This window comes from Nematocida major, assembly GCF_021653875.1.
Source record: "Nematocida major strain JUm2507 chromosome Unknown 2360, whole genome shotgun sequence".
NCBI classification, from domain to species: domain Eukaryota; kingdom Fungi; phylum Microsporidia; genus Nematocida; species Nematocida major.
Window position 1 is genome coordinate 108,488 of NW_025952951.1, and position 25,731 is coordinate 134,218.

General features: G+C 50.8%; 22 protein-coding genes across 22 annotated transcripts; 11 read left to right on the forward strand and 11 right to left on the reverse strand.

Annotated features, from left to right (window-relative positions):
* Nucleotides 1–307: 307 nt before the first annotated feature.
* Nucleotides 308–1,423, reverse strand: NEMAJ01_1071 (uncharacterized protein; the record flags this gene model as incomplete). Its single annotated transcript, XM_047914909.1, has 1 exon — nucleotides 308–1,423. The coding sequence occupies one exon, from the start codon at nucleotides 1,421–1,423 to the stop codon at nucleotides 308–310; it is 1,116 nt and encodes a 371-aa protein (XP_047770866.1).
* A 29-nt stretch (nucleotides 1,424–1,452) lies between these two features.
* Nucleotides 1,453–2,802, forward strand: NEMAJ01_1072 (uncharacterized protein; the record flags this gene model as incomplete). Its single annotated transcript, XM_047914910.1, has 1 exon — nucleotides 1,453–2,802. The coding sequence occupies one exon, from the start codon at nucleotides 1,453–1,455 to the stop codon at nucleotides 2,800–2,802; it is 1,350 nt and encodes a 449-aa protein (XP_047770867.1).
* A 655-nt stretch (nucleotides 2,803–3,457) lies between these two features.
* Nucleotides 3,458–4,039, reverse strand: NEMAJ01_1073 (GINS complex subunit 2; the record flags this gene model as incomplete). Its single annotated transcript, XM_047914911.1, has 1 exon — nucleotides 3,458–4,039. The coding sequence occupies one exon, from the start codon at nucleotides 4,037–4,039 to the stop codon at nucleotides 3,458–3,460; it is 582 nt and encodes a 193-aa protein (XP_047770868.1).
* A 13-nt stretch (nucleotides 4,040–4,052) lies between these two features.
* Nucleotides 4,053–4,355, forward strand: NEMAJ01_1074 (uncharacterized protein; the record flags this gene model as incomplete). The annotated part of the gene is made up of 1 exon (XM_047914912.1): nucleotides 4,053–4,355. One exon carries the CDS (start codon nucleotides 4,053–4,055, stop codon nucleotides 4,353–4,355), a length of 303 nt encoding a protein of 100 aa, XP_047770869.1.
* A 29-nt stretch (nucleotides 4,356–4,384) lies between these two features.
* Nucleotides 4,385–5,362, forward strand: NEMAJ01_1075 (uncharacterized protein; the record flags this gene model as incomplete). Its single annotated transcript, XM_047914913.1, has 1 exon — nucleotides 4,385–5,362. One exon carries the CDS (start codon nucleotides 4,385–4,387, stop codon nucleotides 5,360–5,362), a length of 978 nt encoding a protein of 325 aa, XP_047770870.1.
* Nucleotides 5,363–5,401: 39 nt separating this feature from the next.
* NEMAJ01_1076 (origin recognition complex subunit 2) lies at nucleotides 5,402–6,157 on the reverse strand (the record flags this gene model as incomplete). Its single annotated transcript, XM_047914914.1, has 1 exon — nucleotides 5,402–6,157. The coding sequence occupies one exon, from the start codon at nucleotides 6,155–6,157 to the stop codon at nucleotides 5,402–5,404; it is 756 nt and encodes a 251-aa protein (XP_047770871.1).
* Nucleotides 6,158–6,294: 137 nt separating this feature from the next.
* Nucleotides 6,295–7,509, reverse strand: NEMAJ01_1077 (tRNA pseudouridine synthase 10; the record flags this gene model as incomplete). Its single annotated transcript, XM_047914915.1, has 1 exon — nucleotides 6,295–7,509. One exon carries the CDS (start codon nucleotides 7,507–7,509, stop codon nucleotides 6,295–6,297), a length of 1,215 nt encoding a protein of 404 aa, XP_047770872.1.
* A 91-nt stretch (nucleotides 7,510–7,600) lies between these two features.
* Nucleotides 7,601–9,991, forward strand: NEMAJ01_1078 (uncharacterized protein; the record flags this gene model as incomplete). The annotated part of the gene is made up of 1 exon (XM_047914916.1): nucleotides 7,601–9,991. One exon carries the CDS (start codon nucleotides 7,601–7,603, stop codon nucleotides 9,989–9,991), a length of 2,391 nt encoding a protein of 796 aa, XP_047770873.1.
* Nucleotides 9,992–10,382: 391 nt separating this feature from the next.
* On the forward strand, nucleotides 10,383–11,249 carry NEMAJ01_1079 (uncharacterized protein; the record flags this gene model as incomplete). Its single annotated transcript, XM_047914917.1, has 1 exon — nucleotides 10,383–11,249. The coding sequence occupies one exon, from the start codon at nucleotides 10,383–10,385 to the stop codon at nucleotides 11,247–11,249; it is 867 nt and encodes a 288-aa protein (XP_047770874.1).
* Nucleotides 11,250–11,428: 179 nt separating this feature from the next.
* On the reverse strand, nucleotides 11,429–11,818 carry NEMAJ01_1080 (uncharacterized protein; the record flags this gene model as incomplete). Its single annotated transcript, XM_047914918.1, has 1 exon — nucleotides 11,429–11,818. The coding sequence occupies one exon, from the start codon at nucleotides 11,816–11,818 to the stop codon at nucleotides 11,429–11,431; it is 390 nt and encodes a 129-aa protein (XP_047770875.1).
* Nucleotides 11,819–11,961: 143 nt separating this feature from the next.
* NEMAJ01_1081 (replication factor C subunit 2/4) lies at nucleotides 11,962–12,900 on the reverse strand (the record flags this gene model as incomplete). Its single annotated transcript, XM_047914919.1, has 1 exon — nucleotides 11,962–12,900. One exon carries the CDS (start codon nucleotides 12,898–12,900, stop codon nucleotides 11,962–11,964), a length of 939 nt encoding a protein of 312 aa, XP_047770876.1.
* A 38-nt stretch (nucleotides 12,901–12,938) lies between these two features.
* Nucleotides 12,939–13,466, reverse strand: NEMAJ01_1082 (large subunit ribosomal protein L18e; the record flags this gene model as incomplete). Its single annotated transcript, XM_047914920.1, has 1 exon — nucleotides 12,939–13,466. The coding sequence occupies one exon, from the start codon at nucleotides 13,464–13,466 to the stop codon at nucleotides 12,939–12,941; it is 528 nt and encodes a 175-aa protein (XP_047770877.1).
* A 33-nt stretch (nucleotides 13,467–13,499) lies between these two features.
* NEMAJ01_1083 (uncharacterized protein) lies at nucleotides 13,500–14,438 on the reverse strand (the record flags this gene model as incomplete). Its single annotated transcript, XM_047914921.1, has 1 exon — nucleotides 13,500–14,438. The coding sequence occupies one exon, from the start codon at nucleotides 14,436–14,438 to the stop codon at nucleotides 13,500–13,502; it is 939 nt and encodes a 312-aa protein (XP_047770878.1).
* A 498-nt stretch (nucleotides 14,439–14,936) lies between these two features.
* NEMAJ01_1084 (uncharacterized protein) lies at nucleotides 14,937–15,389 on the forward strand (the record flags this gene model as incomplete). The annotated part of the gene is made up of 1 exon (XM_047914922.1): nucleotides 14,937–15,389. One exon carries the CDS (start codon nucleotides 14,937–14,939, stop codon nucleotides 15,387–15,389), a length of 453 nt encoding a protein of 150 aa, XP_047770879.1.
* A 23-nt stretch (nucleotides 15,390–15,412) lies between these two features.
* Nucleotides 15,413–17,053, forward strand: NEMAJ01_1085 (ribosome biogenesis ATPase; the record flags this gene model as incomplete). Its single annotated transcript, XM_047914923.1, has 1 exon — nucleotides 15,413–17,053. The coding sequence occupies one exon, from the start codon at nucleotides 15,413–15,415 to the stop codon at nucleotides 17,051–17,053; it is 1,641 nt and encodes a 546-aa protein (XP_047770880.1).
* A 246-nt stretch (nucleotides 17,054–17,299) lies between these two features.
* On the reverse strand, nucleotides 17,300–18,283 carry NEMAJ01_1086 (uncharacterized protein; the record flags this gene model as incomplete). The annotated part of the gene is made up of 1 exon (XM_047914924.1): nucleotides 17,300–18,283. The coding sequence occupies one exon, from the start codon at nucleotides 18,281–18,283 to the stop codon at nucleotides 17,300–17,302; it is 984 nt and encodes a 327-aa protein (XP_047770881.1).
* A 135-nt stretch (nucleotides 18,284–18,418) lies between these two features.
* On the reverse strand, nucleotides 18,419–18,862 carry NEMAJ01_1087 (uncharacterized protein; the record flags this gene model as incomplete). The annotated part of the gene is made up of 1 exon (XM_047914925.1): nucleotides 18,419–18,862. One exon carries the CDS (start codon nucleotides 18,860–18,862, stop codon nucleotides 18,419–18,421), a length of 444 nt encoding a protein of 147 aa, XP_047770882.1.
* Nucleotides 18,863–19,049: 187 nt separating this feature from the next.
* NEMAJ01_1088 (uncharacterized protein) lies at nucleotides 19,050–19,583 on the forward strand (the record flags this gene model as incomplete). Its single annotated transcript, XM_047914926.1, has 1 exon — nucleotides 19,050–19,583. One exon carries the CDS (start codon nucleotides 19,050–19,052, stop codon nucleotides 19,581–19,583), a length of 534 nt encoding a protein of 177 aa, XP_047770883.1.
* Nucleotides 19,584–20,082: 499 nt separating this feature from the next.
* Nucleotides 20,083–22,665, reverse strand: NEMAJ01_1089 (ribosome biogenesis protein BMS1; the record flags this gene model as incomplete). The annotated part of the gene is made up of 1 exon (XM_047914927.1): nucleotides 20,083–22,665. The coding sequence occupies one exon, from the start codon at nucleotides 22,663–22,665 to the stop codon at nucleotides 20,083–20,085; it is 2,583 nt and encodes an 860-aa protein (XP_047770884.1).
* Nucleotides 22,666–22,761: 96 nt separating this feature from the next.
* Nucleotides 22,762–23,340, forward strand: NEMAJ01_1090 (uncharacterized protein; the record flags this gene model as incomplete). The annotated part of the gene is made up of 1 exon (XM_047914928.1): nucleotides 22,762–23,340. The coding sequence occupies one exon, from the start codon at nucleotides 22,762–22,764 to the stop codon at nucleotides 23,338–23,340; it is 579 nt and encodes a 192-aa protein (XP_047770885.1).
* A 56-nt stretch (nucleotides 23,341–23,396) lies between these two features.
* On the forward strand, nucleotides 23,397–24,137 carry NEMAJ01_1091 (uncharacterized protein; the record flags this gene model as incomplete). The annotated part of the gene is made up of 1 exon (XM_047914929.1): nucleotides 23,397–24,137. The coding sequence occupies one exon, from the start codon at nucleotides 23,397–23,399 to the stop codon at nucleotides 24,135–24,137; it is 741 nt and encodes a 246-aa protein (XP_047770886.1).
* A 695-nt stretch (nucleotides 24,138–24,832) lies between these two features.
* Nucleotides 24,833–25,630, forward strand: NEMAJ01_1092 (uncharacterized protein; the record flags this gene model as incomplete). Its single annotated transcript, XM_047914930.1, has 1 exon — nucleotides 24,833–25,630. The coding sequence occupies one exon, from the start codon at nucleotides 24,833–24,835 to the stop codon at nucleotides 25,628–25,630; it is 798 nt and encodes a 265-aa protein (XP_047770887.1).
* Nucleotides 25,631–25,731: the final 101 nt, after the last annotated feature.

Sequence of the window (25,731 nt, forward strand, 5' to 3'; positions counted from 1 at the left end):
TGCAAGCGAAGGCCCTTCTGCAGTGCTTGTGCTAACTAGTGCTTATTTATTCTCTTTCAGCGCAGGGCTCTTTGCTGGGAGTTTCTTTGCTCTGTCAACCCCAAAAGGCAAGCCACGCCGGGGCGTTGAATCTCCCGTTATTGGCGACTTCAGTAGACTCTGAAGAAGCTGGAGCTTCTCAAGCAGCGCGCGCAGAGACGGGCCTTCTCGATGTACATGCGCTCTTGCGTCCCTGCAGTGGCTAAGCTTCTTCTCCAGCTCTATATGAGGCTGTGCACTTGCAGGAGTTCGCAGTTTTCCTGCTTCGCTATTTTTTGTACTTCCTCGAGTCCTTTCTGGACATAGTAGCTTTATTGCGCGAGCCCTTTCCTCCTTCCCAGTGCGCCGTTTTCTTTCCTGTAAGCGCCTCCCTGCACTCGCTGCTTGCGCACACGGGGCCAACAGGGCCTTCTGCGCCGCACTTTCCGCAGGCCATCCGGCTCGCATACACAGCTGGATGCGCTTCGTTTTTGTTGTGGCAGATGTCGCACGGGTATCTTGTGTTGCAGCACGGAAATATAAATATCCTGCTAGACTTCTTGTAGTGCTCGCAGGTTCCCCCGCTTTGCAAAAGAGCCCGCATGTCGCCTTTCGTCTTTTTTTTGTCCTCGACCTCTTTTCTGACCTCTTTGTACGCGCCCCCCTCCGGGCGTATTTCCAGAACAGCCCCGCACATGCAGACCGTCTTCTTTCCAGGCTCCAGTATGCTCAGTGCGCTGCACTGCATGCATATTGCGTTGAAAAGAACCGAGCGAATCGACAGGTTGTATACGCCGAGTCCCTCCAGGCGCATCAAGTTCTCTCTGTTTTCCCCCGTGGGAATGACCAGGTGAAACGTGCTGTCTATTGTCAGCTGGTGCGTGCACTTTACGCAAGCAAATCTGGTTTTTGTGTTTTTCTTTATGTCTGTGTCGTCTCCCCCCACCTTTTTTATGTTCAGCGCACTGCATCTTTTGCAAAAGACAGAAAGCACAACTTCGTTCAGCTTGAATCCCTGCACGTTCTCCTGCCTGTATTCGAACAGAATGTAGGCTCCCTCCCGGATGGGGGCGTCTGAAATGTCTATGCTTACGGGGGCTGCCTTCTTGGCCTCTATTGCAACAACCGGCCTTCCTGCCAGCACGCTTTCTATTTGCTGCATCAAGCAGCGCCCATACTCTTCGTGCGACATTTTGTCTCTGCAGCGGATGTACCCCACGGCCACATTCACGCGTATATTTTTATTGTCTATGTCCAAAATGCTAACAATATCTTGTTTGTAGCTGTATTTTAGCCGTATTTCGGAGATGTCGTAGGGAAAGTCTCTGTCTGTGATGGGGTATGTGCAAACCAGCGTCTCCTCGTCCAAGGGCGCCCAGGCAGGCCCCTTTTCTTCCTCTTGCATTAAATAATTATTATTTTTGCACAACACAAATGACAGAGGCACACGGAACCCTGCAGCGAGGCAGAGGGCCGGAGTACGAAGCACTATTCCAGAAAACACTTGAGCAGGAGCGGAGATACAACGACATAGAGAAAAAAATCAACAATGAGATCATCCGGCTGCTAATTGTGCACCACACAGAGCTGGAGAGCAACAAGCAGACGCTGCAGGCGGAAATAGAGAGGCTGGAGCACGAAAAGGAGGCGAGGCAGGCTGCAGAGGATGTGGCCAAGCAGCGGGAGGCAGAGACCGAGGAGAAGGAGGTGCAGCTGAAAGAGGCTTTCAAAGACAAGAAAGATCTGGAGAAGAAGCTGGCCGCCCTGCAGAAGTCAATAGAGGCCGTGGAGAAGAAAGCTTTGCTTGAAACCGAGGCGGAGAAAAAAAGGCTGGCCGAGTCCGAAGCAATGCGGAAAAAAGAGCAGGAGCTTATTAAAGAGCTCGAGGAGAAGCAGGAGGCAGTTGCCATGCGGGAGAGGGACTTGGTGCGGGAAACCGAAAGGAAGAACCAGGAAATAGAAAAAGCCAAGAATCTTTCCGCGGAGGTGGAGAAGACCCAGAGCGAGCTTGCCAAGAAGAGGAAGGAAATTGAAGAAAAAGAGCTGGAGATATCGCAGTTGGAAAAGACTCTGAAGGAGGTTCGGAAAACCCGAGAGGCCAAGGAGGAGGAAACCTACGAGAAGGAGCGGGACCTAAAGAGAAAGATACAGGACCTGGAGGAAAAAATAAAAGTCTTTCCAGAGTGCTCTTCCTCTGCCAGGGAGGAAATCAGCCAGCTAAAAATAGAGAGCGAAATAAGCAAGGCCAAGGTAGAGGAAAAGAACAAGACAATAGAGATACTGCAGGGCACAATACTGAGGCTTGAAAGCCTGTTTGCAAAACAGATGGAGTACGCGATGGTAAGCGCCCCAAAGCCAGGATTCTCCCCTCCGCCCGCGCGCCCCTCTGAAGAGAAGCCAGAAGCCCCCGTGGAGGACCACCGCGCACACGCAGAAAACAAGACTGTAAATACCTTCGAAGAGCCTGCCCCCAAGCCTGCCCTGGAGAAAAAGCCGAAGCAGCCCGCACAGAGGGAGAAAAAAGAAGCTCCTGTTAGAAAAAGAGGGAAGCGGGAGGTTGTGGACATTAAGAAGGAAATGTCAAAGCAGAATCTTGCAAGAGAAACAAAAAAAATACAAGAGGCCTTGTCCGATTCGGAGGAGGACAGAAAAGAGAAAAAAGACTTCAGCACACTCTTTGGAAAGAAAAAAACAAAAAACGTATTTACAGGAAGGCCGGAGGCTTCATCGTTCTTTGCAAACCTTTCATTCTCAGACTACGAGCCAGACACCTCGGAGAAGTAATAAACTGCCATGCACTTGTATGGATGTAGAAATAGAGCAGCTGGAGGACCGGCAAGCTGTTTGCGCCCAGGGTTGGCCCATCTGGCTCCTGCTGGTGCTTGCACTTTGTGGGCTGGTTCTAGCGTGCTGTATAGTGCGGTCGGGATGCGGCACCTCTGCAGTTTGCGGGGCTAGCGCCTCTGTCTGTAAAATAAAGTGTACAAGTGTTTGATGAAATGGACGAATTTATTTTTGCCACGCGGCTTCTCTGCTTTTCAAAGTCCCTGCAGCGACGGAGACTCGTACGCGCAGAAGTGCAGGGGAAATACCTCTTCTGTGGCTTCTACGCTGCAGAAGTGCGCTGCAGCAGACTTTTATGCCAGCGTGCATTTTCTTGGAAGCAACCAAGACGTGGGCGCTCCTTTGTGGGCGTGCATAAGCATAGAACAGGGTGCGGGCTGCTCTGTTTCTAGCTCCTCCTAAATGCACGCTGGCATAAAAGTGCGCAGCCTCTCCTCTAAAGTTCGGGCTGAGAAGAAAAAGAAAAGCCGACGGCTCACGAAGGCAGGCGGAAAAGAGCGAGTTTACATGCGGTTGTTTATTATCGGAGCAGGCGCGCCCACTGCGCCAGGAAAGGCGCCGGCCCACCCGCAGGCTGCGCTTTTCCCTGCCGGACCTATTTGTTCAGGCCCTTGGAGAAGGCCTTCTGCATGCTTAGGTGGGGGGTTATATACTCCTTGATTCGCCGGAACTCGTAGAGCGTCAGGTTGTTCATTCCTATCACAGGCGTGTCGATGTACTCAACTCCCTTAAGAAGTTTTTTCATTCGCATTTCCCCGAGTCTCTTGAGAAGAATCCTGACTTCAGAAACGTTTTCGCGCACATCGCACGCCTCCAGGCACGTCTCTGCGTTTTCAAACAGGTGCATGCTTATTGCGCCAAACTCCCCCGTGGTTTCCTCTTCTCTCTCGATCGCCCGCTGAAGGTACTGGACGCTCAGCCACTCCGGCGCCTGTATTGTGCACAGGAGAGAGTGCCGGAGAAAAAGCGCAACATACAAAGGAACCATGCAGGGAGCCATTGGAGAAAAAGGCCCGAATGTGCCGACAGCCATTTCCAGCTTTTCCATGTGCACTGCAGGTATAATCGTAACCATTTCGCCCTGCGCGATCATGCGCTCGGCTTCTCTTTCCCGCTGTATGCGGAATTCTGCATTCCCGTGCAAATCATCGGAGCTTCTTAACAGTCCAAGAGACATGGCAAATTTTTCTATGAACGAGCCTTTCTACATGAAGTTTGTGCGAAGAAGCCAAGAAAAAAAAAGAGCGCGTGAGAAGATGCTGGCAAGCAACATATCCGCCACCCTCAAGTCCAGCATAGGATATTTGATCCTGCTCCGCATGGGGTGGTGCACAGACGGAGGCCTGGGGAAAAACAAAGACGGAAAAGTCTCCATTAGCGGCCTAATTAAGACCAAGCGGAGGGGAAAGTGCCCGTACCAGTTGAACCAAAAGGACGCGGAGGAGGAGTACAAAGCGCTTCTTAAAGAAGCGGGCAGCAGCGGGCATAAATAAGCATGGAAAAATGCACACAAATATTTTTAATGAGGAGAAACCACCGAAGCGAGTCTCAGAGAAGAGACCATTCTGGAAGGAGGGCAAGCTACAACGGGTTTATGACGCAAAAGGAGAAAGACTTTGTGGCGTCTTTCTTTGAAAGAAACAACAAAAGAAAGGAGCGCACCTTCCCCGACTTCTACACGCAGGAGAGAGTTCCCCAGCCGGAGCACAGGAGGAAAGAGGCCGAGGAAGACTCTCTGTTTGAGGGCGTGCTGGGTATGGCCATTCGCAGGTCGCACAAAAGCCTGACGCTCACCAGCGACAAAACCGACAGTGCAGGCGTGTTCATAAAAAAGCTAATATCCCGAGGCAAAATAGAGGAGATCTACGACATTCTCAACGAGGGCGAGATTTTTACGTCGGAAGCCCCGGAGGCGCCCAGCACTGCGCCTGTTCTTGAGAAGATAAAGGAAATAGGCGAGGATTTATTTAATATGGAGAAGGGCCTGGCGCTGGTGGACAGGCTGCTCTTTCACGCCGGCACAAGCAACAGAGAGTACACTCGGGCTGTTCTCTCGGTTCTTGTCTCGCGGGTTCGGTACATTTACTACACGCCCGAGCTTGGGGAGTGCATCAGCAAGCTGGTGCCCGTGCTGAAGGAGGAGTCGGACATTCTGAAGATCTCGCCTGCTTTCCTCGGGGAAGCAAGCGTGGCAAACACTGCTGGCGTCTTTATCGGGCACATTGCTCTCCTGATATTTAAGAAGGACTCGCCGGACCTGTTCAGGAGTGTGTGCAGCCACATTGCAAAAGCACTCACGGACACGGCAATCAGCAGGCTGTTCCAAAAGACGCCAGCCTCTATGGTGTGGCGGCTTCTTTCTGTGGCCTCCCGGAAAATGGAGCAGCCGGAGCTTGCTGCCCTCAAGAAAAGGCTCTCCGTGCAGATAGCAGCAGGCCTGAACAGCAGATCCCCAACGCTCATTGAAAACATTCGGGCATTCACAAAAAGATGCCCGTAAATAAACAGTACTCTTATGCAGATGCACGCTGGAGCACAGCTAGTCGTCCTTCTCGACGAGCGAGATGACCTCGGCAAGCTCTTTCTTTGTTAGGTTTAGCTTGGACACGCCGCTTCTTTCTAAAAGAACGTTTGAGTCTACAAAGGGCGCAAGTGCCTCTCTGAAGGAGTTGTACTGCACGATGAGGAGACGCTTTTTTTCTTTGTTGAAAATATCCCGAAGAGAGAACTCCGCCCTGGAGGCGGCAGCCTTTATAATAAGCCGGAATATTTTCTTGCTCAGGCCGCCCACGCAGTCGTACACGTTCAGCGCCTCGTCGACCCGAGCAGACTTTCCAGATGACTTTTTCTGCTCTGAAATGAACGTGGTGAAATCTCGCATCACATAGTTGAACTCCAGGAGGTCGTCAAAAGACATGTACAGCTCTCTGTGCTGCACGAGAACAACCCGCAGGTTCTCCAGCTTGCCAATCGCGTCCTTTTTTGCATTTACAAGAACAACTGTTTTGGTGGTGTCCCGGGAGACCAGCTTGCTGATGTGCTCCAGTGCCCGCTTCAGGTCTGTCTCCTTGGGCTCCATGCAGTAGTACTCGTACAAGTTTCTGCTTGTTATAACTGTCTCTCCGTCGGAAAAGTCCACCACAAATATGTCGGAAAACACGTCTTTTAAAATCCCCAGCTTGTACCCAAAGCCATACGCATACACGTTGAAGGTTTTCACAAGCTCAACATACTCGTCTGCAATACTCCTGTGGAACGCCTCCAAACTCTGGGATATTTCAGCGTTTCGGTCCATCAATATTTTTACAGAGAATTAAAATAAAATTAAAGCCTTTCAGACACGGCCCTTTGGAAAGTTCTTTTAAGCCCGTCCCTCGCCCCACAGAATACGCTGAAAGTGCACTTTATTGAAACGCCTGCAGAGAGGCCAGTCTATAATACGCCCTCCAAACACGCTTCAGCAGCCTCTGCCTCGCCCTCCCCTGGGCCTGGCGTGCACAGCTTCACCTCTGCGAGAACACACTCCCTGTCTGGGAACGTGTCCTCAACAGACAAAACGTCCAGCTCCACCACATCGCAAAACTCCCCCACCACTTCGGAAAGAGACGGCCGTGTCCTTCCCATGTCTCCGTTTACGAACTCCTTTATGTATGCGCCAGACGAAGACTTTATGTGCAGGCGCATAAACTCGCCCTCTTTCTCTACCGTGCAAGCGTGCAGATACTTCTGCCGCACCAGGTTGGCCCTTCTGTGCATCACCCGAATCGGCGTCTTCTGGCGTATTTCAAGCGCAGGCGTCTTAAGCACGGCCTTCTCCCCGCTTTTCTCCCAGAAGGAGGCCTGCACTCTTTCCAGCACAGTTTCCCACGGGGCCTTGCAAAAAACTTTCACCGAGTACTCTTTGCAGTGCTCCTCCTCTATTTTCTTCATTTCCTTCATGGCCCTGCCCCCGTCCACCAAGCACGTTTGCAGAACCTCCACGTCCCTGCTCATTCTGTACGGCACTTCTATCGCCTTGTACTCTATAACATACTCCTCCACCGCACAGCCCTCTTCCGAAATAACCGTGCACATTGCCCCAACCTTTCTCGGAAGATTCTTTTTCGGGTCTTCTATCCGGCACAGAAAAGGCCGTCCATTTCCAAGCATGCGGACGTCGTAGTCCTCGCGCCCTCCAGACATAAACACGCACTTCGTGCCCCCAAAGTGCTTTGTGATGGGGTCCATCCAGTCGGAGACAGCCGGAATCCTCGGCTCGGGCGCTTCCGGGAGACCCTCCGCAGGCTTCTGCGCCCTCCTCCGGGGAGGCCTCGAGCCAAAGACCATCGGAGTGTTCGATATTCCCCTCTTGTTTTTCCTGTACCTCCCGCACACAAAGACAGGGTCGCTGGTTACCTCCACAGAAACAGAGTCTGGCCGAACCGTGATCTCAAACACGGTGCAGTACTCGCCAGCAGTTTGCCTCCCATATAAAGAGACAAGCTTTTCCTTCAGGTATTCCTTAAGCGTTTTTTCGGGGCTTATTTCCATCTCTGTTTCGTCCCGTATAGAAATCTGTGTGTTGTCGAAAAGGTCTCGGCCCGTGGTCTTTTCGGATATTTTGGCCAAAATTTCGCTGTAAATTTCTTCCGGATTTTTCCTTTTCATTTAAAATTAATATTTCCAGCTGCTTTAAATTGCCGAAATGATTCCAGAATTAAAAATCCAAATATTTATAGAAGTTTTTTTTTAAATACGCATGTCAAGACTCCTGAGGAGAACAGTTGCAGCAGCAATCGGAATACTAGGAATAGGTACGCCCGAGGTTCTTGCAGACGCGCAGGCAGGTGCCAGCAAGGTGGTTCTGGGTATAGACTTGGGAACTACAAATTCGGTTATATCGGTCTTTGATAAGGCCAAGAGCACGGTGGAGACTATCCAGATAGACGGAAAAGTGAGCATGCCCTCTTTCATAAAGATGGACATAAAGAAAGAGAGCGAGCTCCCAAAGAGCCTCGTAGAGCAGATGGACAAAATCCGAAAGGACTACAAGAAGGGAGACTACTACTACTACAACGGCATGTGGATCCTGAACTCCTTCAAGGGAAAGATCGACCCAATTGTGGGATGGCCTGCAATGGAAAAGATGAAGAACGAGAAGACCTCAGTGAGGAACTACCTGTACCGATTCAAGCCTCTTCTGGCCAGAAGCATGCAGGAGGACGCAGACATGGGGGTGATCGACACCACCAGGAAGAACGTGAAGTACGGGATAACCCAGAAGTACGACAGCGACATAAACAAGAAGGTGCTTGCAATTTCCATCACGGACGACACAGGAAAGGAGATCGCGTGGGTGACCCCGCAGAGCCTCAGTACGATGGTCCTGGAGGAGCTCAGGCAGAAGTTTGAGGCGCAGTGGTACAAGAAGGCCTCGGAGAGAACCGAGGAGGAGCAGGCCGAGGCAAAGCAGAAGAAGAAGTGCGTGGTCACAGTGCCCGCATACTTCAACATCGACCAGAAGGACCAGACGAGAGACGCAGCCGCATACTCTTTGCTCGACGTATACAGCGACGGAATTATCAACGAGCCAACCAGCGCAGCAATTGCCTACGCATACACATGCGCAAGGGCAAAGAAGCTTTCGGACCTCGAGGAGAAAAACTTCCTGGTCTTCGACTTTGGAGGAGGTACTCTGGATATGTCGTACTTGAACCTGGGAGCGGACAGCGACGTGCTCATCGTGGAGGGGCACGTGGGAGACAACTTCTTGGGGGGAGAAAACATCAACGACATAATATACCACGAGTTCCTGAAACAGCTTAAGAGCAAGTACGGAATAGAGTCCTCGTCGTTCCCCATAAACACCTCACTGAGGCTGCGGTCGCTTGTGGAGGAGATGAAGATCAGCCTCTGCAACAAGCAGAACGCCGTGGACGAGAAAATCCGAAAGGAGGCGCTCAGAAACAATATTAAGGCAGACTACAGCAAGACAAACGAGTCTGTGAAGGGAAGTTTGTTCATTGAAGACTCCGCAGGAAAACAGATGGACTGCGAGCTAGAGCTCACCGCAAACAAGCTGCAGGAGATATGCACACCAGTGTTCAACAAGATAATGGATCTGATAGACAACCAGGTAGACCAAAACTCAAACGAGGCCCAGGGGCTTATGCAGAAGCTCAAGTCCATCTCCAAGAAGACAGAGGTGAAGCAGATGCTGTACGTGGGAGGATCGAGCAGGCTCTTTGGCGTCAGAAGGCTGCTGCTCGAGCAGTTCCCGAACGCAGACCACTGCTTCGACCTGGACCCAGACACATGCGTGTCCGTGGGGGCAGCGTACTACGCAGCCTCGCTCGAGGGAATGATTGAGGAGGACAACTTTGTGGCGTTGGTCGACGTCCTGCCCATGAGCATGGGTATTCTCCTCGAGAACGACAAGTTCGGAGTGATTGCAAAGGCTGGAAAGCAGGTGCCAAATGTGTTCTACGAGCAGTTCATCACCACAACAGACGCACAGAAGTCCGTCAGAATAGTGGTGGGGCAGACGTCAACAGAGACCATCCGGTTCAGCAACACCAAGGTGGTTGGGACGTTTGACCTGAACATGCCAGAAAACAACCTTCCAAAGGGAAAGAAGCTTATCAGAGTCGTCTTTGACTTTGGTGTCGCTGGAGACATGGAGGTCACCGCGCACGAAGTCGCCGAGAACGGAGAGCTTATGCCAAATGCAGAGAAGATCACCATCAAGAAGGACAAGAGAAGACTTTCCGATGAGGAAATTAGAGAGCTCAATGAGAGGTACGAGAAGACCAAGGAGACCGAGGCCAAGTGGGCTGAGAGGTGCGACAAGATCGAGGAGGTGAAGGCCATTGTAAACGGCTTCAGAGAAGAAGCCAACAGGCTCCCAGACACCCACCCGAAGAAGAAGGTGCTCAACGACCTGTACAAAGAGGGAGACTACTGGATCAGCATGGAGGTCAAGGCCAAAGAGGACGTCAGCGACGAGGACATGATCCAGAAGATCCAGGAGAAGATGGCAGACCTGCAGGCAGCATACTCTGCGCTTTCGAAACTGGACGAAGAGAAGGGCAGCATGCCAACGCCTTCCGCAGGGGAAACAGAAGAAATCATCCCAAGAGAAGACCTTTAGTGTCGTCGACCCTAATAAAGATCGACTGTTTGAATTTCAGCGCTTTCTTGTTTTGCACGCCCTGCTTCCGTAATGGACACACGCACAGGGGCCGTGCGGAGATTTTCAGCATCTGCCGAGGCACAGCCTCAAAGTACAGCATGGAACCCCCTGCGCCGTTTACGCTTGATTTTCATCGCTGGAGGCCGGCCAAGCATGTATGTGCACGGCTCCAGTGTTTCTGCAAACACTTTCAGAAAAAGCATCCGCTTTCTGTGGGAAATCGGATAGAATAGATAAAAATCAGCGTGAAAAAATGCAGTTTATTCTGTGTAAGAGCGTCTATGCGCATACATATAAATATGAATTTCCAGTGATTGATTTATTTTTTTATTTATCAAACTAAATTTTTATGCAATACGACTACTACCAAGACAATAACGGCTATGGATACAATTACTACAATGCTGCCCCCGCATACAACTCATATTCATACACGCCCCAGCCAGCAATGACTGAGGTGAACATTCAGTACATAGAAGAAGATTACGTTCGGCCAATGACTGAGGAAGAAGCTATTGTTGTGGGCATTGTGGTTATAGCCTTTATTATTATATTATTCGTGTCAGAGCTAGTTATATTTATCAAGAAGATGCTAAATAGCAGAAAAATCCGAAGCCCCACAACGGCAACAGCGTCGAATGCGCGGACATCATCAACTTATAACAGTGAATCGAGCTATTCAAATTATAAGCCAGAAAAAAGTGCATATGCGTCTGAGTATGACTACACTTCCAACTCGCCAAATTATAATCCGACAGCGCCCATGGAAGAAAGCAACTCGTCGTACCCCAACTGCCCCCCTCCTCCATACAGCAGCGTGTGGGATGGGCCTTCGCATGGAAGCAATGCCGAAAAAAGCTTTGCATACACAGACATGCCGCAGACAAGCACAACATTCACTCCGCCGGCGCCAGGGTTCAGGCCTATGGGATTCCCTACGCATGCCTTCCCAGCGACGGGTCCAGCCCCAATTCCGACCGTGAGAGTTGCCGTTCCGCCTGTGAGGCCAATGGCACCCACCGGGAGAAGAATAGTCAACGTCAGCACGAAAGTTCCTGTTGGCACAAAACTTAATGTTAACATTGTGAAGAAGCCCACACATGCTGCAAGGTCAAGATCCGATCTGAAATCAGCGGTAAATGGCGCGAGTCTCATTGGGGGATATGCTTTCAGCCGGGTGAATAAAGCTTTTTGCAGCGACAGCGTAGAAGAGTAGAAGTTCTTGGCTTGGTGCACGCATAGCTTTGCAAAATGGGCGCACGCCCAGTGGCAGTCACTTGCTAATTAAAGTTCTCTTTACGACATTTATTTCTGGGCAGAGGCTTTCTGCGGATCTTCGACTATTTATATTTTTTTGGCTGTGCATGGCTGGGATGCGCTGCACAAGGGCGCGCTCTATTTGAAAATGTCGCTTATTTCGTCCCTTTCTGTGCTTTCGTCCGGACACTCCACAACGTACGAAGCAAGGCCCTCCGCAGACCTGCCCGTAAGCGCCTTGGAAAGGCTGAAAAGACGCGCCACTGTCGCCATCAGCCCTATGGCAAGCCCTATGTTGTGCCCGAGCGGAATGCTGCTGCTCATCAAAATATACGCTTCTTTGCATCTTTCCTGCGCATCGTCCAGCAGAATCTTCTTTTTTTTCGACGCTGCACTTTCAGACACATACTTGCGAAGCGCCCTCTGCACGTGCACTGCCTTTCTGTAGTACAGAGTGCTTCTGTGCGCGTTTTTGCTCTTGTACAGAATCCTGTCCAGAGTTTTCAGCTCGCCCACAAACGCCTCCATAAATATTTTGCTGTGCAGAAAATAAATAGTGCCGTCTGCTCCTAGCCGGAAGCACCGAACACCCGCACTTGCACGCCCTGAAACCTTTCCCTTCCTCGCAGCACAGTTCCGGCTGCCTGGAGGCCGTGTGAGAAAACGCCTGTTTATTTGTCTGCGTGGGAAACTGCGCCAGACACGCTGGAGACCATCCTGGCTATGTGTATCTCGTCTGAGCCGCCGCTTAAAATGTCTCCCTCGCACTCCCCCAGGAGGACCAGGGCTTCAAGGACCTTCCGGGTTTTCAGAACGTGCTTTTCCAGGTGCTCCACCACGCCCTGCAGAATGTCCCTTGCAGAGTACCCCTGCCTGGCTATTCTTCTCGACAGGTCCAAAATGTCTTGCGTCGTCTCTGCGCGCACAATGCTTTCGATAACTTCTGTGGGAACCCTCCCAGAAATCTCTTCTATGATGGCCCGGTGGCTCTCTGCGGGTGCCTTGCACGAGCCCACAGTCTGCAGAAGCACAAGAGCCCTCCGCATGTCTCCCCCCGATATTTCCAGGATGTATTTGACGTTTTCCGGCGAAACCCCCAGGCCCTCGCCCTCCCGCACTTTCTCCAGAATCTGCAGGCTTTCCTCCCTCCCAGTCCATGGAATGTGCACAGAGACCAGCCTGCTCTTAATAGGGTCTATCACTTTGTTGATGTAGTTTGTTATAAATATAAACCGGGTGTTTTTGTGCGTGTCTTCAATGATTCTTCTGAGGCAGTGCTGGGCGTCTGCAGTAAGATACTCGCACTCGTCCATTATGATGATCTTCACCTCCCCAGAGTGCGCCTTGCTGGAGGCAAACGACTTTATTTTCCCCCGAATTGAAGAAATTTCTCTGTCGCTTGACGCATTCAGCTCCAGGACGCTCTCTTTCCGCGTGAGGGCGCCAGCCAGTATGAGCGCCAGCGACGTTTTCCCGCTGCCAGGAGGCCCGTACAGCATGAGGTTCGGAAGCGCGTTCTTCCCCGTCAGCAAAGACTCAAAGAAGTCTCTCACCTCCGAGGGCAGCGCCATCTCCTGCAGCGTCGCAGGCCGGTACTTCTCCGTCCACATAATATTCTTCATAAAAAATTATTTCAAGATGCCTTCCTTTATTGTGTTCTTCTCTTTCTCTTCTCCGAGCCCTTTGAAATGACACGCGGCCTTGCCGGGTTTGCGCTGTTGCTTGCTGCTCCAAAGTACTGGTACTGCTTTCTTATCTTCTGAGGAGCCTGGAAAATGACCATGTCGCTTGGCGTTGGGGCGACCTTAAATATCTCGTCAAGCTTGTAGACCTGTCCGCCAAACTTCTCTATCTTTTCCTTTGCCTTCTGCGAGATTCCCAGACACGCAACTCTAATAGGCCAGGAAAGCTCCACCACGCTGTCGTCTCCCACTATTTTTGCAACTACAACAGCCAGCTTGTCTTGGCACGGGGCTGTGTACTTTACCAAGTTCTTCATCGTCATAACAGATCTCTGTGTGATTGGCTTCTTTATAAAGTGTGCTATCTTTCTGTACTCTGGGTGCGTGGTTCTTCTGGCCACTGCGCTGAACAGCTCGAACAGGCTGTGTATCTCGGCGTTCTTTGTGACTGGAGTCTTCCTTCCTCCTCTTATTTTAACTGGTTTGCCTAGCATGGGTTAAAATTAAAAGAAAATAAAATACGAAAATTATTCCAGCTTAAAGACTCCATTGCGCACTGTCTTGTTAATGAAGAAGCGCGCGTGCTTTTCTTCTTTTCCGCCTGCCACGTACAAGGAAGACCCGCTTTGTAAAAAGGCGTTTGGGATTGCATTCACACACATCGTTTTTTTGATGCTAGCTGTTTCCTCTATCTGGATGTCCAGAATGCGCCCGTCGGAGAGGCCCACCAAAGCCCTCTTCGCAGAGAGCACGGAGAGCGCGGAGACTCCGGACTCCGGCAGCTCCAGCGCCTGGTCTGGCTCTGTTCTGTTTATGTTGAAAATGTACAGAACATTTTTGTCTGACACAACCACGAAGCGCTCGTTGTCCAGAAAAGCGCCCAGCACAGCAAATCCCTGCTTTAGATGGAAAAGAAGCTGCGTGTCTTTCTCCAGCCGGAAAACGCGAATGGTTTCCGAGATCTCTGACGTGCACAAAAGAAGCCTCTTGCCTGCGGAAAGCGAGGTAGACTTTATCGGCGTGGTGGGCCCGTACAGGGCTTTCAGAAAGAGAAGGTTTACTACTTTCGCGCCCTTGAACTCGCTTATGTCGAGCTTCCACACAAGCACCTTTCGGTCTGCCGAGGCCGTTAGGACCTCTGTCTCATCGTTTTCTGTCTTCACGGTGTGTATGGAGATAATTTGGGCACTGTGTCTTTTTGCAAGCTGTTTTCCTCTTTTGTCAACAACCACTCTAATTTCTCCCTTCCGGGTGCCAATCAGAAGAATGCCCTCAATGTGGCAGATCGCGGTGGCTGCTGACGTGTTTCTAGAGAGCACTTTTTTTGCCATTGTTTCCATGTTGACGCTGCACACCTCGCCCGACTTGTGCGATACTGCGAGCATGCTGCCGTGCATGCACAGTGCAGTTGGCGGGGTCCTTAGACTGACAATTGGCGCGGTTTTCTCTACTTCTTCGCTGCGCATAAAAAAAGAGAATATTTTTACACTAAAAAGAGAAGAGGCCGCAAAGTCCTTGAGTGGTCTCTGCCCGAAAAACTCTTCTCACAGAAAATGGGCAGACGCGCTCTAATCGGTTGTTAAATGCATTTGCAGCTGCACCAGGACATAATTCTGGCGCAGACAGTTTTCTTCGGGCTCTCCGCTGTACGTCTATGCACGCCTGGGCTTCTGTGGAGTGTGCAGGACCACTGCTGGAAAGGCCTGCTGCGTACTTACTTATCTTAGCAGGCATGCGACAATGCCCCGGGAAGTTCCACACTAGAAGCCCAGGCGCGCTTTTGGCTGCTCTGGCGAACTCGTGCTGAGAAAGCAGCGCGCATACAGCAGGTAAAGCATAAATGGAAATTTCTGCAGCACAGCGTTTCTGCGCTTACTGCGTGTGCATTTTTTCGCTTGGGGCAAGATCTTCTTTCTTCTGGGGGTATTGCATGCGCCTTATTCTGTTTTTTTATTTTTATTCGCATGTGCTCAAGTGATCTAATCGGAAAACTATCGGGGTGTGCTTTGGCTGGGGGCAGTGCTTTTCTGGCCTCTCTGTTCAACAGCACCTTTCTTATTCTACTCCCTGTTATACTCGTGCACATATTCTCAAGCTGGTACAACAAAACAGCAAAAAACACGCGCCTGAAGAGAGTGCTTGTTGTCATAGAGGTTGTTTTCTCCATTTTAACAATGCTTGGATATTTCATAGTCAGCAACGCGGTCTTTGCTTTGCTTCCTGGGGTGGGCAAGAAAAAAGAAATGGCCATGCCCATGCTGGCGGCCCTCTACGCATACTTTGCGCTGTACTCATACTACACAGCATATATAATATACAGCTACCTGGACCAGGACACGGCAGAAGATGACGACTCTTCCGACGCAATTCGCTACAACCAGCTGAAAATGCTGCGCCGAGAGCTCATGCAAATTTAGCCAGATTTTTTTCTGCTTTTCGGATGTCCAGTTACAATAAGAGGCTTAGAGAAAACTACCTCTCGAACCGCAAATCGGACGAGCGAGAGAAAATGATCGGGCAGAACCTGCACTCATTTGAGGACCTGGCGGGGGTTGAGCGCCAGGAGAAAGAAATAGCTGAGGCTCTCCAGATGCCGCTGGCGTTTTCCAAGTACTACAAAATGGTGGGCGTAGAGCCTTCCACGGGAATAATAGTGCACGGGCCGTGCGGCTGCGGGAAAACAGCCTTTGCGCATGCTGCAGCAAAGAGCGCGCGGCTTCCTGTGTTCTCTGTGACAAGAAGCGACTTTGTGGTAAAGGGGAGTGCAGAAGACGGCGCAGCGGCAATTCTGGAAAAAGCCGAAATGCATGCGCCGGCGGTTCTGCTAATAGACGACATCGACCGGTTCTGCAAAAAGATCGAGGGGCTGGAAAACGAGTCAGACAAAAGAACCGTGCTTCGGGTGGTTGACTTTATCAGCAGCCTGCCGGAGAATGTGCTTGTCATTGCCACAGCCACGTCGGTTGACGAAATAGACCCTCTTCTGAGAAGGGCTGGGCGCCTAGAAAGGGAAATAAAGCTGCTGGTCCCCACAGAAAAAGAGAGAAGCAAGATCATACAAAAGCTGTTTTCAAAGACCAAGCACCAAGGCTTGGTCTACAGCGAAATAGCAAAAAAGACGCCAGGATATGTGGGCGCAGACATCAAGCTTCTTGTCACGGAGGCAGGCCACTCTGCAGTCAAGAGGTTTGTGGAGGAGGGAGGCTGCTCCTTTCCGGAACAGGCCGGCTCTCCTGTGATCATGCAGGACGATGTAAATACCGCGCTTTCCAAGGTGCAGCCTGTTTCGAAGAAGGAAGGCTTTACAACGGCCTCGGACATTTCTCTTGACGACGTTGGCGCCATGTATAATATCAAGAAGATACTGGAAATGGCAATAATACAGCCTTCGCTGTACCCCGAAAGATTCCTGAAGGTGGGGATCCAGAGGCCTGCCGGAGTGCTTCTGCACGGGCCGCCCGGAACGGGAAAGACCATGCTTGCACGCGCGATCTCAAGCAAAACGCACTGCAACTTTATTTCTGTGAAGGGCCCCGAGCTTATAAGTATGTACTATGGGGAAAGCGAGAGGGCGATCCGAAAGCTGTTTTCCAGGGCAAAGGCTTCCCAGCCGTGCGTGATATTCTTTGACGAAATAGACTCGATCTGCCGAAGAAGAGACGCGGGGGCAAGCAAACACGGAGACACTCTTGTAAACCAGCTGCTGATAGAAATGGACGGGCTGGAAGAAAGGGGCGCAGTCTATCTGATCGGCGCCACAAACAGAATAGACATCATCGACAGAGCGTTGCTTCGCCCGGGAAGATTTGACAATATTATAGAAGTGCCTCTTCCAACGGCCGAGGAGCTCGTGGAAATACTCGCCAAAAAGCTGGCCAAGCTCTCAGTGGACTGCTCGGTTGACCTGCGCTCTCTGTACCTGGAAGGCCTCACGGGCGCACAGATCGACCTGCTTATTCGAGAGGCCGGAAATGTGTGCCTGCAGTTCACCCCTGTTGAAAAAGACCCGATTATTACACAGGAGCACTTGGCATGCGCGCTGGAAAGGCTGCGCGAGAAGTGCCTGCCTCTGCAAAAGTAGGAAATAAACATTCGATAAACTATGTGCGCAGAGCCTCTTTTCCCCGCCTGCAGCCAGGGTGTCTGCATTTTGTGCTGGATCTGGCTGTGCGGTGCCTTTCTGCGCGTGCGCAGTTTTGGGAATCTGGTAGGTTGGGTTTAAATAAACTTTATTGATGCCTGAGCGTTACAGATGTTCTCTATGATCTGTCTGCAGTTCTTGCTTTGCTATTTATACTGGGTTTTGCAGATGCTTCATCGTGTTTTCTCAGTATGGCATGGGGTTTTCGCACATCTTATACATAAGCACCATTCCTGCAAAAATGCCTGTCAGCGCGCCAATTCCCCCGTGCCTTAGCGCATTTTTCCATGCGGCACTGGGCTGCTGCACCGGCAGCGCTTCTTTTTCTGGCTCCTTTTTGTACTCGGGCGCAGGCTCCGCCTGTAAGCATGATATTGGAATGGCCGAGGGCTTTTTTGCAAGGGTGCTGGACAGCTCGTTTAAAAGCGTGAGGATCTGGCTGTTGAAGTTTGCCTCGTATGTCTCCAGCTTTTTCACCCGCTCTGCAGCCACTTCATTCGCAGGGTGGTGCACCTCTGACTTTTCGCTTTTCTCTATGATCTGGTTTATCCGCGAGATTATGTCGCTGCACTTTTCGTTTTTCTGCGCCCTTGGCGGGATTGCCCAGTTTATGAACGAGTCCCTTTGTGGAAGAATGTTTGTGTTCCTCATCCCTCGAATCTCTTTCAGCTCCTCCAGCCGCCGCTGCCGCTCGTGCTTTCGGTCCTGAATAAACTTGTCTGTCACCCCGATGTTTATGTCCAAAGAGCACTGGGTCTTCTCAGCAAGATTGTTTGCGCCTTCCTCCACGTCCTCTAAAATGCTTTTGAACTCGTACTGTGTCTCGTCCTGCGCAATCTCTGGGAGTATGATTGTGTTGTTTGTGTCCAAGTCGTACGGGGGCGTGTCCTTGAACGTGCTCTCCAGATCGCACAGATTCACTCTGTTTGTTCGGGCAGAGTCTATAATAACCTCAATAAGCTTTTTCATTATTTTTTTGCCCACTCTTATTCCCCTATGCTCGTACATCTTTCTCTTTACATCGCCCAAAATCTCGTGATTTCTAATGGGAATGTTCAGCAAAATAGGAAGAGAGTCCAGAGACAGAATAAGCCTTTCTATCGGCTGCTCCCTCTCTAGCCCGTACATCTTGTTTATAAACTCGTCTATATACTTGTTTCGGTCTGCCATGAGTTTATTTGCTTGCACAATAAAAATATTTCAATCTTCCGCGGGCTTAAATTGCGCAAACGCCTATCCGCGCAGTAACCCAAAAACACGCGCTGAAAAATAGCACGCGCACGCTTTCATTAGTACAGATTTTGTCTATTTATTTAAAACCGCAAACACTACCAATGCTATAAGAATCAGGACAAATATTCCGGCCACCATGCAGGCCCCCTTTTTCACTGTGTTTTTCTTGCGCAAAGTCTTTAGGTCGTTCACAAACTCCTCGTGCATGTACACTATAAAGGCCGACATCTCGTCGGTTTTATAGTCGTTCTTTAGCTCCATGTACCGGCTTATTTCATCCACAGTGACGACATAGTACGTAGACTCTCCTACCTTTATGTGCTTTCTTCCCATTCCGTCCTTCGCCTTCAGAATGTCCACCACGCGCTTCTTGACATCTGAAGCTTTTTCCTCCGCGGACGGCTTCTCGGCCGCATCGCCCTTTGCTTTCTCGGCGGGGGCCTCTGACGTCTCTGGCTTTGTTGGTGGTATGCTTTCCTTTACCGTTGCGCTTGCTGTGCTTGCTTCTCCTGGCATGCACACCCTGTGTGCCCTGCTCTTATACACAGGGGAAAATCGAAGTGGCCAATCATTTACTGGCCTGTCATATCAAAAAACCCCTATGTTCTAGAAAGAGCCTGCACGGGGCAAAAACTTGCTCCTTTTGCAAGGGCACCTTCCAAAGGCGGGGTGCATTTATGGCAAACTTTGGGATAAGTTTTTTATGCCACAGGAAGAAAAACAGAGGTATAGGCCGGAGCAGAAAAAGAAGCTGCCGCACAGCATAGACTCTATCTCTTTGGAGCAGGACGAGCTGGGCATAGAAAACATCCGCCTAATAGACTATGGCGGAAAGGACGACGAAATATTCAAGGACCTTTCGATGGACGACGCCGAAAGCATAGACGACTTGGACATAACCAAAATATACGAGAACGAGCTGGAGCAGAGCAACGATGAGCTAGAGATTGGGGAGGAGGACCTGCGAAAAATCCGAGGGTTTGAAGAAAGCGTGAACGGTAAGGGCAAGGCAAACACGCACATGTTCGGGTCTTTCTACCCAAACGCGGACACAGGCTACAGAGTCCCCGACTTGAACAGCGACGTGGACAACGACATATGCAAGGAAAACATAAGGAAAATATACAGCTATCTGGGGGAAGACCAAAAAAAAGAGGAGGAGATGCAGGTTGAGATTGAAAAGACTCTCGAGTATATCCGAAGCATAAAAGGCTCAGAGCCTAAGGATGGCCTATAATAAATGCGCCACTGTAAGTTATACAGATTCAACCTATTTTCTATTTTCAGCGCGCACACATGCTCCGCATGCCTCTGGGCTTTTGTGCGTGCTTGTTCAACTCTGCGCTGCTTGGGCAGCCTCTAGCAAAAAGAAAGGGTACGCAGACAGAAAAATAAACGTATAGTATAATATTTTAATTGTTTAACCCAAGACTGCCATTCCGCAGATGCTATTCAGATGCGGCCTTCAGGCTATGCAGGCGGCGTCTTGCAGGTGCAGGAGTGCATCTGGTGCATATTTGAGTCCGCTACGAGCCTACATGTCTGTGCTGGCATCTGAGCTCCAAAAAGTTTCAAGCAGTCTGCCTTTCTTTCCGGTGCTGAAAAAGCAAAAGAAATCAGCACAGCCCAAAGTATGTGAGAAACTGCATGCATTGGCATCTTTATTATTGGCAGTTATGCGCGCCTGCTGCCCAGGCTGGCACTTGGCTTTTCGCGCTCTAGTTTAGCTGCGCTGCTTACTTGCTTGAAGCGGCGGCCTTCTTTGGCTTGCTCTTTTTCTTGTGCCTTTTGTTTGTTGGTCTTCTCTGCATCATAGCGTCTGCCTTCATCTTGGTCACAGTTTCCTTTCTGGAAGCCTCTCGCTCCTGCGTGATTTCCTGTATGCGGGCCTGCCTGTGTCTTTCCTTCTCCTCCTTCATCTGCTGCACCTTGCTTGAGAGCGTGCGGAGAAGCTTCAGCTTCTGGATGGTCTCCGTGGAGCCCGTGATTACCTCTTTTTCTGCCTCCATTTTCAGCATAGAAACCGGGGCTCTTTCCAGTATGGCCCAGGGAATGGGCTTGTCCTTCGGCAAGGTGGGCTCTGCAACCTCCCCGTACGCACTGCTGGGCTTGCTCTTTAGAGAAATTCCCTTCTCATCCCGGATTTCCTTCAGCAGCTTTATTTCTCCGGAGTCTGCAAAGTTTTCCGCGTTCAAATACACCTTCATCGGGGTGATCGGGAAGAAGCACGGAAGGAATATTATTTCGCTCATCAGTATCTGGCCCTCAAACGAGGCTCTGAACTGCCCCTTTTCGCCGGCTTTTTTGACTTGCCCTCTGAGGCCGCTCACTGTTTTCAGCATTGCCCCCTCGTATCGGGCAGCCTCTTCCTGCGTGTGGAACATGTCCTTGACAAAGACTGTGTGCCCCTTGATTTTCTCAGGGTATCCAATCAGCTTCAGCTTCTTCATGATTCGGGGCTTTCCGCCGACTTCAGACTGCACGCCGTTTGCTGCTATCCGGAAGTTTTTGTCTTTTCCGAACTTCCTCAGAATTGTGAAGCTTGTGCCAGGCGGGTGCGTTGGCGCATAGAAAGAAATGTTGCACGTCATGCTGTCCGGAATGTACTTGAGCATTCTGTTTCGCACTGCGTCTTTCATCGAAAACACTGGGCACGTCTGGAACCTCCGCCAGCCCATTGACACATAGTGCGCCTCCTTTGTTTTGAGCGTCTTCTTAAACCACTTGTGCCTCTTCACTCTTCCCTGCACAAACGTCATGGACAGCTCTTCCTCCTTGTTCGCGCCAAGAATAAATATGTTCTCGGGGGTGTACACGTCGGCAACAGCGGCAGGCAGCAGCATAAGGACCTTCACGTACCTTCCAGGGGGAACCCCCTCCAGATGCTCCTTTGCGCTGTCCGAGTGTTTTTCCAGCAGGGCGTGCGTGGTCTCTTCGGCATCCTTCACCTTTTCTCTCTCCTGCGCAAATATGTCCCGCCTGTCCTTCTCCTCCTCTTTGTATCTGTCGTTAAACCTTTCAATGTAGTCCTCCTCTGTCTCTTTTTTTGTCTTGAACATCATCCGAACGGCCGCCTCATCCAAATGGTCGCTTTCCTCGTCTGAAACATAGTCAATGGACATGGCAGTGCTCTGCGCGCTCCCAGGCTTTTCCCGCATTTCCTCGTCGAGCGAGTCTTCGCTGTCTGTCACACAGTTCTCAGGCACTTCCTGCGGTGCTTCCTCCGGCGCGCCTTCAGGCACCTCTGGCTCGATCGTGAATTTTCCAGACGGCTCTCCAAACAGAGAGAAGGGCTTTTCTGCCAGCGCATTCCCGTACTCTGGAAGCTTTTCCTCTTCCTTTGGCTTCTTTATGTCTAAATATACAGCGTCCTTTTCCACCAGCATTCCCCGGATGTCACTCATTGGGGCGTACAGCGGCTTTTTTCTTTCGCTAAGCTTCTTCTTCTGCTCATTCTTCAGCGGGCACGGATCGTTGACCACCTGCATGCTCTGGGCCGGATAGTCTCCAATCCCAGGCAGGTGGAAAACAGTGCCCTTCTTCAGGGCGGTTCCGCCCCGCACGTACCCTGAGAGCGAGAATATCTTCATTCCCTCGGGGACATGCGCGATTTCTTCTGCTTGCTCCTCAACTGCAACCTGGTCAGCGACAATGTACGGATGCGACGCCCTCCACTCAAAGGGCCGGTACTTCATTTGCGAGATGTGTCTTGACGCGTTCAGCACGTCTTTGTCCAAGTACCTTCCGCCAACAGTCTTCGACATGGGGAGAACCTTTATTCCGTCGCACACCTCCAGCCACAGCCGCCTCTTCAGCTTTTTCATTGTGGCCCTCTGCTGGGAGACGCCCTTGACCGTGTCCAGCTTGGTGACTACGCAAAGCAGTTTGGGAAACCCGTGCGTCTTCAGAAGGTTGAGCATTTCGAAGGTTTCTATCTCCAGGCCGACCTGGGCGTCTATAATGAGAATCACCAGATCAGCAACCTTTGCCGTGTCTGCCATCACAGGAAGATCAGCAGGACACTCGTAGAAGCTGAGCCTTCTGGACTTTGCAGCAGTAAGCGTGACAAGCCCGTTGATTTTTTCTATCTTCTGCTTGCTGTAGCAGCGCACAACAGAGTTCATGAAAAGCGTCTTTCCAGATGATGGTGGCCCAAAAATAACGACAAGCGGGGGCGGCGAGTCCACCCCGTACGACCGCATAACGATGGGAGTCTGGTACTTTCTCTCGTCATACTTTACTTTGTTTATTGCAGAGAATTTCTTCAAACGCTTCTCTTTTTTCTTTGGCTGCGCTTGCTCTTTGAAACTTTCTGGCATTCACTGCGTAAAAATTTGCAGCTTTGCCCGAAATAAAATGCAGCCGCACAGCTTTGCGCCAGCAAAGTCTATTTATGCAAATACTTTTTGCAGGCTATGTACAAAGAAAAACCCGCAGAGAAAAGGATAAACACCGAGCTGGTGAGATATGTTGTCAGCACAGCGGCTGTTTCGCTCGGAATGTCTTTCGGCGCATACTCCCCTGCAGCCCTGATGAACATGCACTCTTCCCGTCTTTTTATGACTGCGCAGGAAACATTCGAAAAGTGGAAGTACTCGGGGCTGGACGCGGTGCAGACAGCTGCATCTGCTAGTAGCATGCTGGCGTCTTGCTCTGTCCTTTTGGCCGGAAAGACACGGGTCTCGAATTTTTTGGAGTGCACACACCTTGCCGTGGAGGCAGCAAACAGAATCGAGCAGTGCGTGCGCGTGTGGCGAATATTTAGAAGAACGCCCAGCGAGAGAAAAAAGACCATTTTGAGCATGCACAGGAAAGCTGTGGCGTGCATGGCGATCTCTTTGGTGGAGCTTATTTCGTTCTCTCTGGGGGTGTGGCCTATTTACTTGGCAGTGAACATTTTGAAGGCGGCGCACTTCCTGCTGGACGCGTATGACGGGAGCGAGTGTTTCCAGGCAAGGAAAGTGTATGATGCAATCAAGTCGTGCGTTGCATAGAGACTGCTTTTAAGCCATCAAAACATGCCAACATATACGCGTGTGTATGCATTGTGATGGAATGCCTTGAAGAAAAGGAGAGCAGAATAAATCTGGGAAAGCCTGCGAAGGGAGAGGATGCAGCGACAGAAAAAACCGGCTTTGTGGAAATGCTCAAACGAACAGTGGACGGGTGCGGGGTTGTTTCGGCGGTTGTTGTTTCGGCGCTGGTGCTTGTGCTTCCCCGGCCCGCATACTCGTGCTATTTGCTGGGGGTGCTTTCTGCGGCCTTTATGAAGTGCATTTCCTGCATAGACCCGCGAATAGGAAGAACCATTCCCCTCTTTGGCCTGGGACTGGACATGTTTATGTGCAAGCCGTGGAATATTATTCTGGTGAGCGTGGCTGCTTTGCTTTTTTCTCTTATGGTTACGCGAATAGTTGTTGCGCGCACCAATGTGGACATATACTGCACCATTCTGTGCACTATGGTGTATCTGGCGCTTCTTTTGCAGATGGACATGTTCCTGGAGGTTGTGATATCCCCCAGCCAGACACTCCACCAGCCTAGCATGCAGGAGGTGTATAGGCTGTGCGCAGTTATGGTGAAGATGTACATGGGAGTGGCCACAGTTATGTCGCACATGTACATATACAATGCAATGCAGATGATGGGAGCGGGCGTTCTAATGAACACTCTGAATTTGCTGGCGTCTGGGCTGTTTTTAGTAGTCGCAAGAGCCTTGTACTATATACTCGCAGAAGAGCATGCACACCTTCTAAAGTACTCTCATATTATGATCCGGGCTTCCATGTAGATAATTGCATGCCTGGAGGGCGCTCTTCTGAAAAGCGCCCGCAGCTTTGGCAGCCTGCTTGCGGAAAGGCCTGCAGCAGAGACAAGAGGCAGCCTGTGCAGTGCCCGGCCCATGTGCAGATAAATAAATTTAGGGATTGAAAATGCTGAGTGCAAGCTCCAGATTGGCCTTTGGGATTTGGCTTCGGCCTGCTTTTGTTTGCTTGTTGTTGCCCTGGGCATGCGCCCTGCACATGGAAGGCTTTTTGGAGCTTGGGCGGCGTGTGAACGGCAAATAAAGACTCTGCTGCCAGCGCACGGGGCTTTGCTCATTTGCTCAGCGGAGTCTCCTAGCAGCCAGCACAGCAGGCCTGAAAGGCCTATAAATGAGGCTTTCTTCTTTTGGATAACGCGCGATTCGTGGCATTTGACTTTCCACATCTCGCTATGTCATGCAAAGGGACACGCTCATTTTGCAGACGGGCCAATGCGAGGCCTTTTGTGCGCAGAGCATATGATGCTGATTTCAGGCAAAGACATCAAGGGCAGCGGGCAGGCGGACCGGAGAAATGCTTCTATGCGCGAATAAACGGGATTAAGACAGAAAAACTGCCACCGGGGCCTTTATGCTCCGGAAAGCTCGGTGCGCCCATTGGTTCGCAGAAAGCTCTATTTATTGGGCAGCCCCCATACAAGAAGAGAAAGATCGAAAATAGCATGTCTGAATTGCTGGAATTCCTAAACAAAGCCAAAACAACAAACGAAACAATATCGGGCCTTTTTGAGTGTGTGTCTGTGGCAGACGCGCTGAGAAGCAAAACAAGGCAGACGGACGAGCGCCAGCAGCTGCAAATATCGGAGGCGATGGAGAATCTCTGCAAAGACTTCAAGTCTCGCACATTCGTCATAAAGAAGGACCTTGACAAAATGAAGGCGGAAAACGAGGGGCACCTGGACCGGTACGGGTTTGACAGAGGCTTTTCCACACGGAACAACTTTCTGCAGAACCTTGCCAGAAGGCTTACGCTGGTCATGCAGGACTTTGGGCGCGTGCAAAGCGGCTTTGCAAGCATCCAGAAAGAAAGGCTAAGAGAGCAGTACCTGATAGCAAATCCGCATGCGACAGAAACCGAGCTGAAAAGCCTTGAAGAAAAAGAGAAAGGGAAAGTGCTCCTGCAGTCCGCGTTCACGCTAGGAAATAAAACCGTGAAGGAGGCTCTCCTCTTGGCAGAAAAGCGGCGCACATCAATAGAGGCCCTGCTGGACGGCATTTCTGATCTGAAGGACCTGGCCGACGACTTCTCAGGCATTGTGCGGGACAACTCGTGCGCAATGGACAGGGTGCACTTGGGCGTGAACGCCGCCAATGTCCAAGCAAAGACCGCCCACGTCATAATCAAAAACTCTTCCAAAAGAACAATACAGATGCAAAAGGCCAAAAAGTCGCTCACCTTGTTCTGCACTTTTGCCCTTTTTGTTTTCGTGCTTTTTATGGTGTGCAAACTGACCCACTAGGCGTAATAGACTGCTAGAAACAATACCGCGACGGCAAGCAAAAGCTACCATGCGATGGGCTTCTATGCGCAGCTGGCGCTCAGGCGGCACTTCTAGGGCCT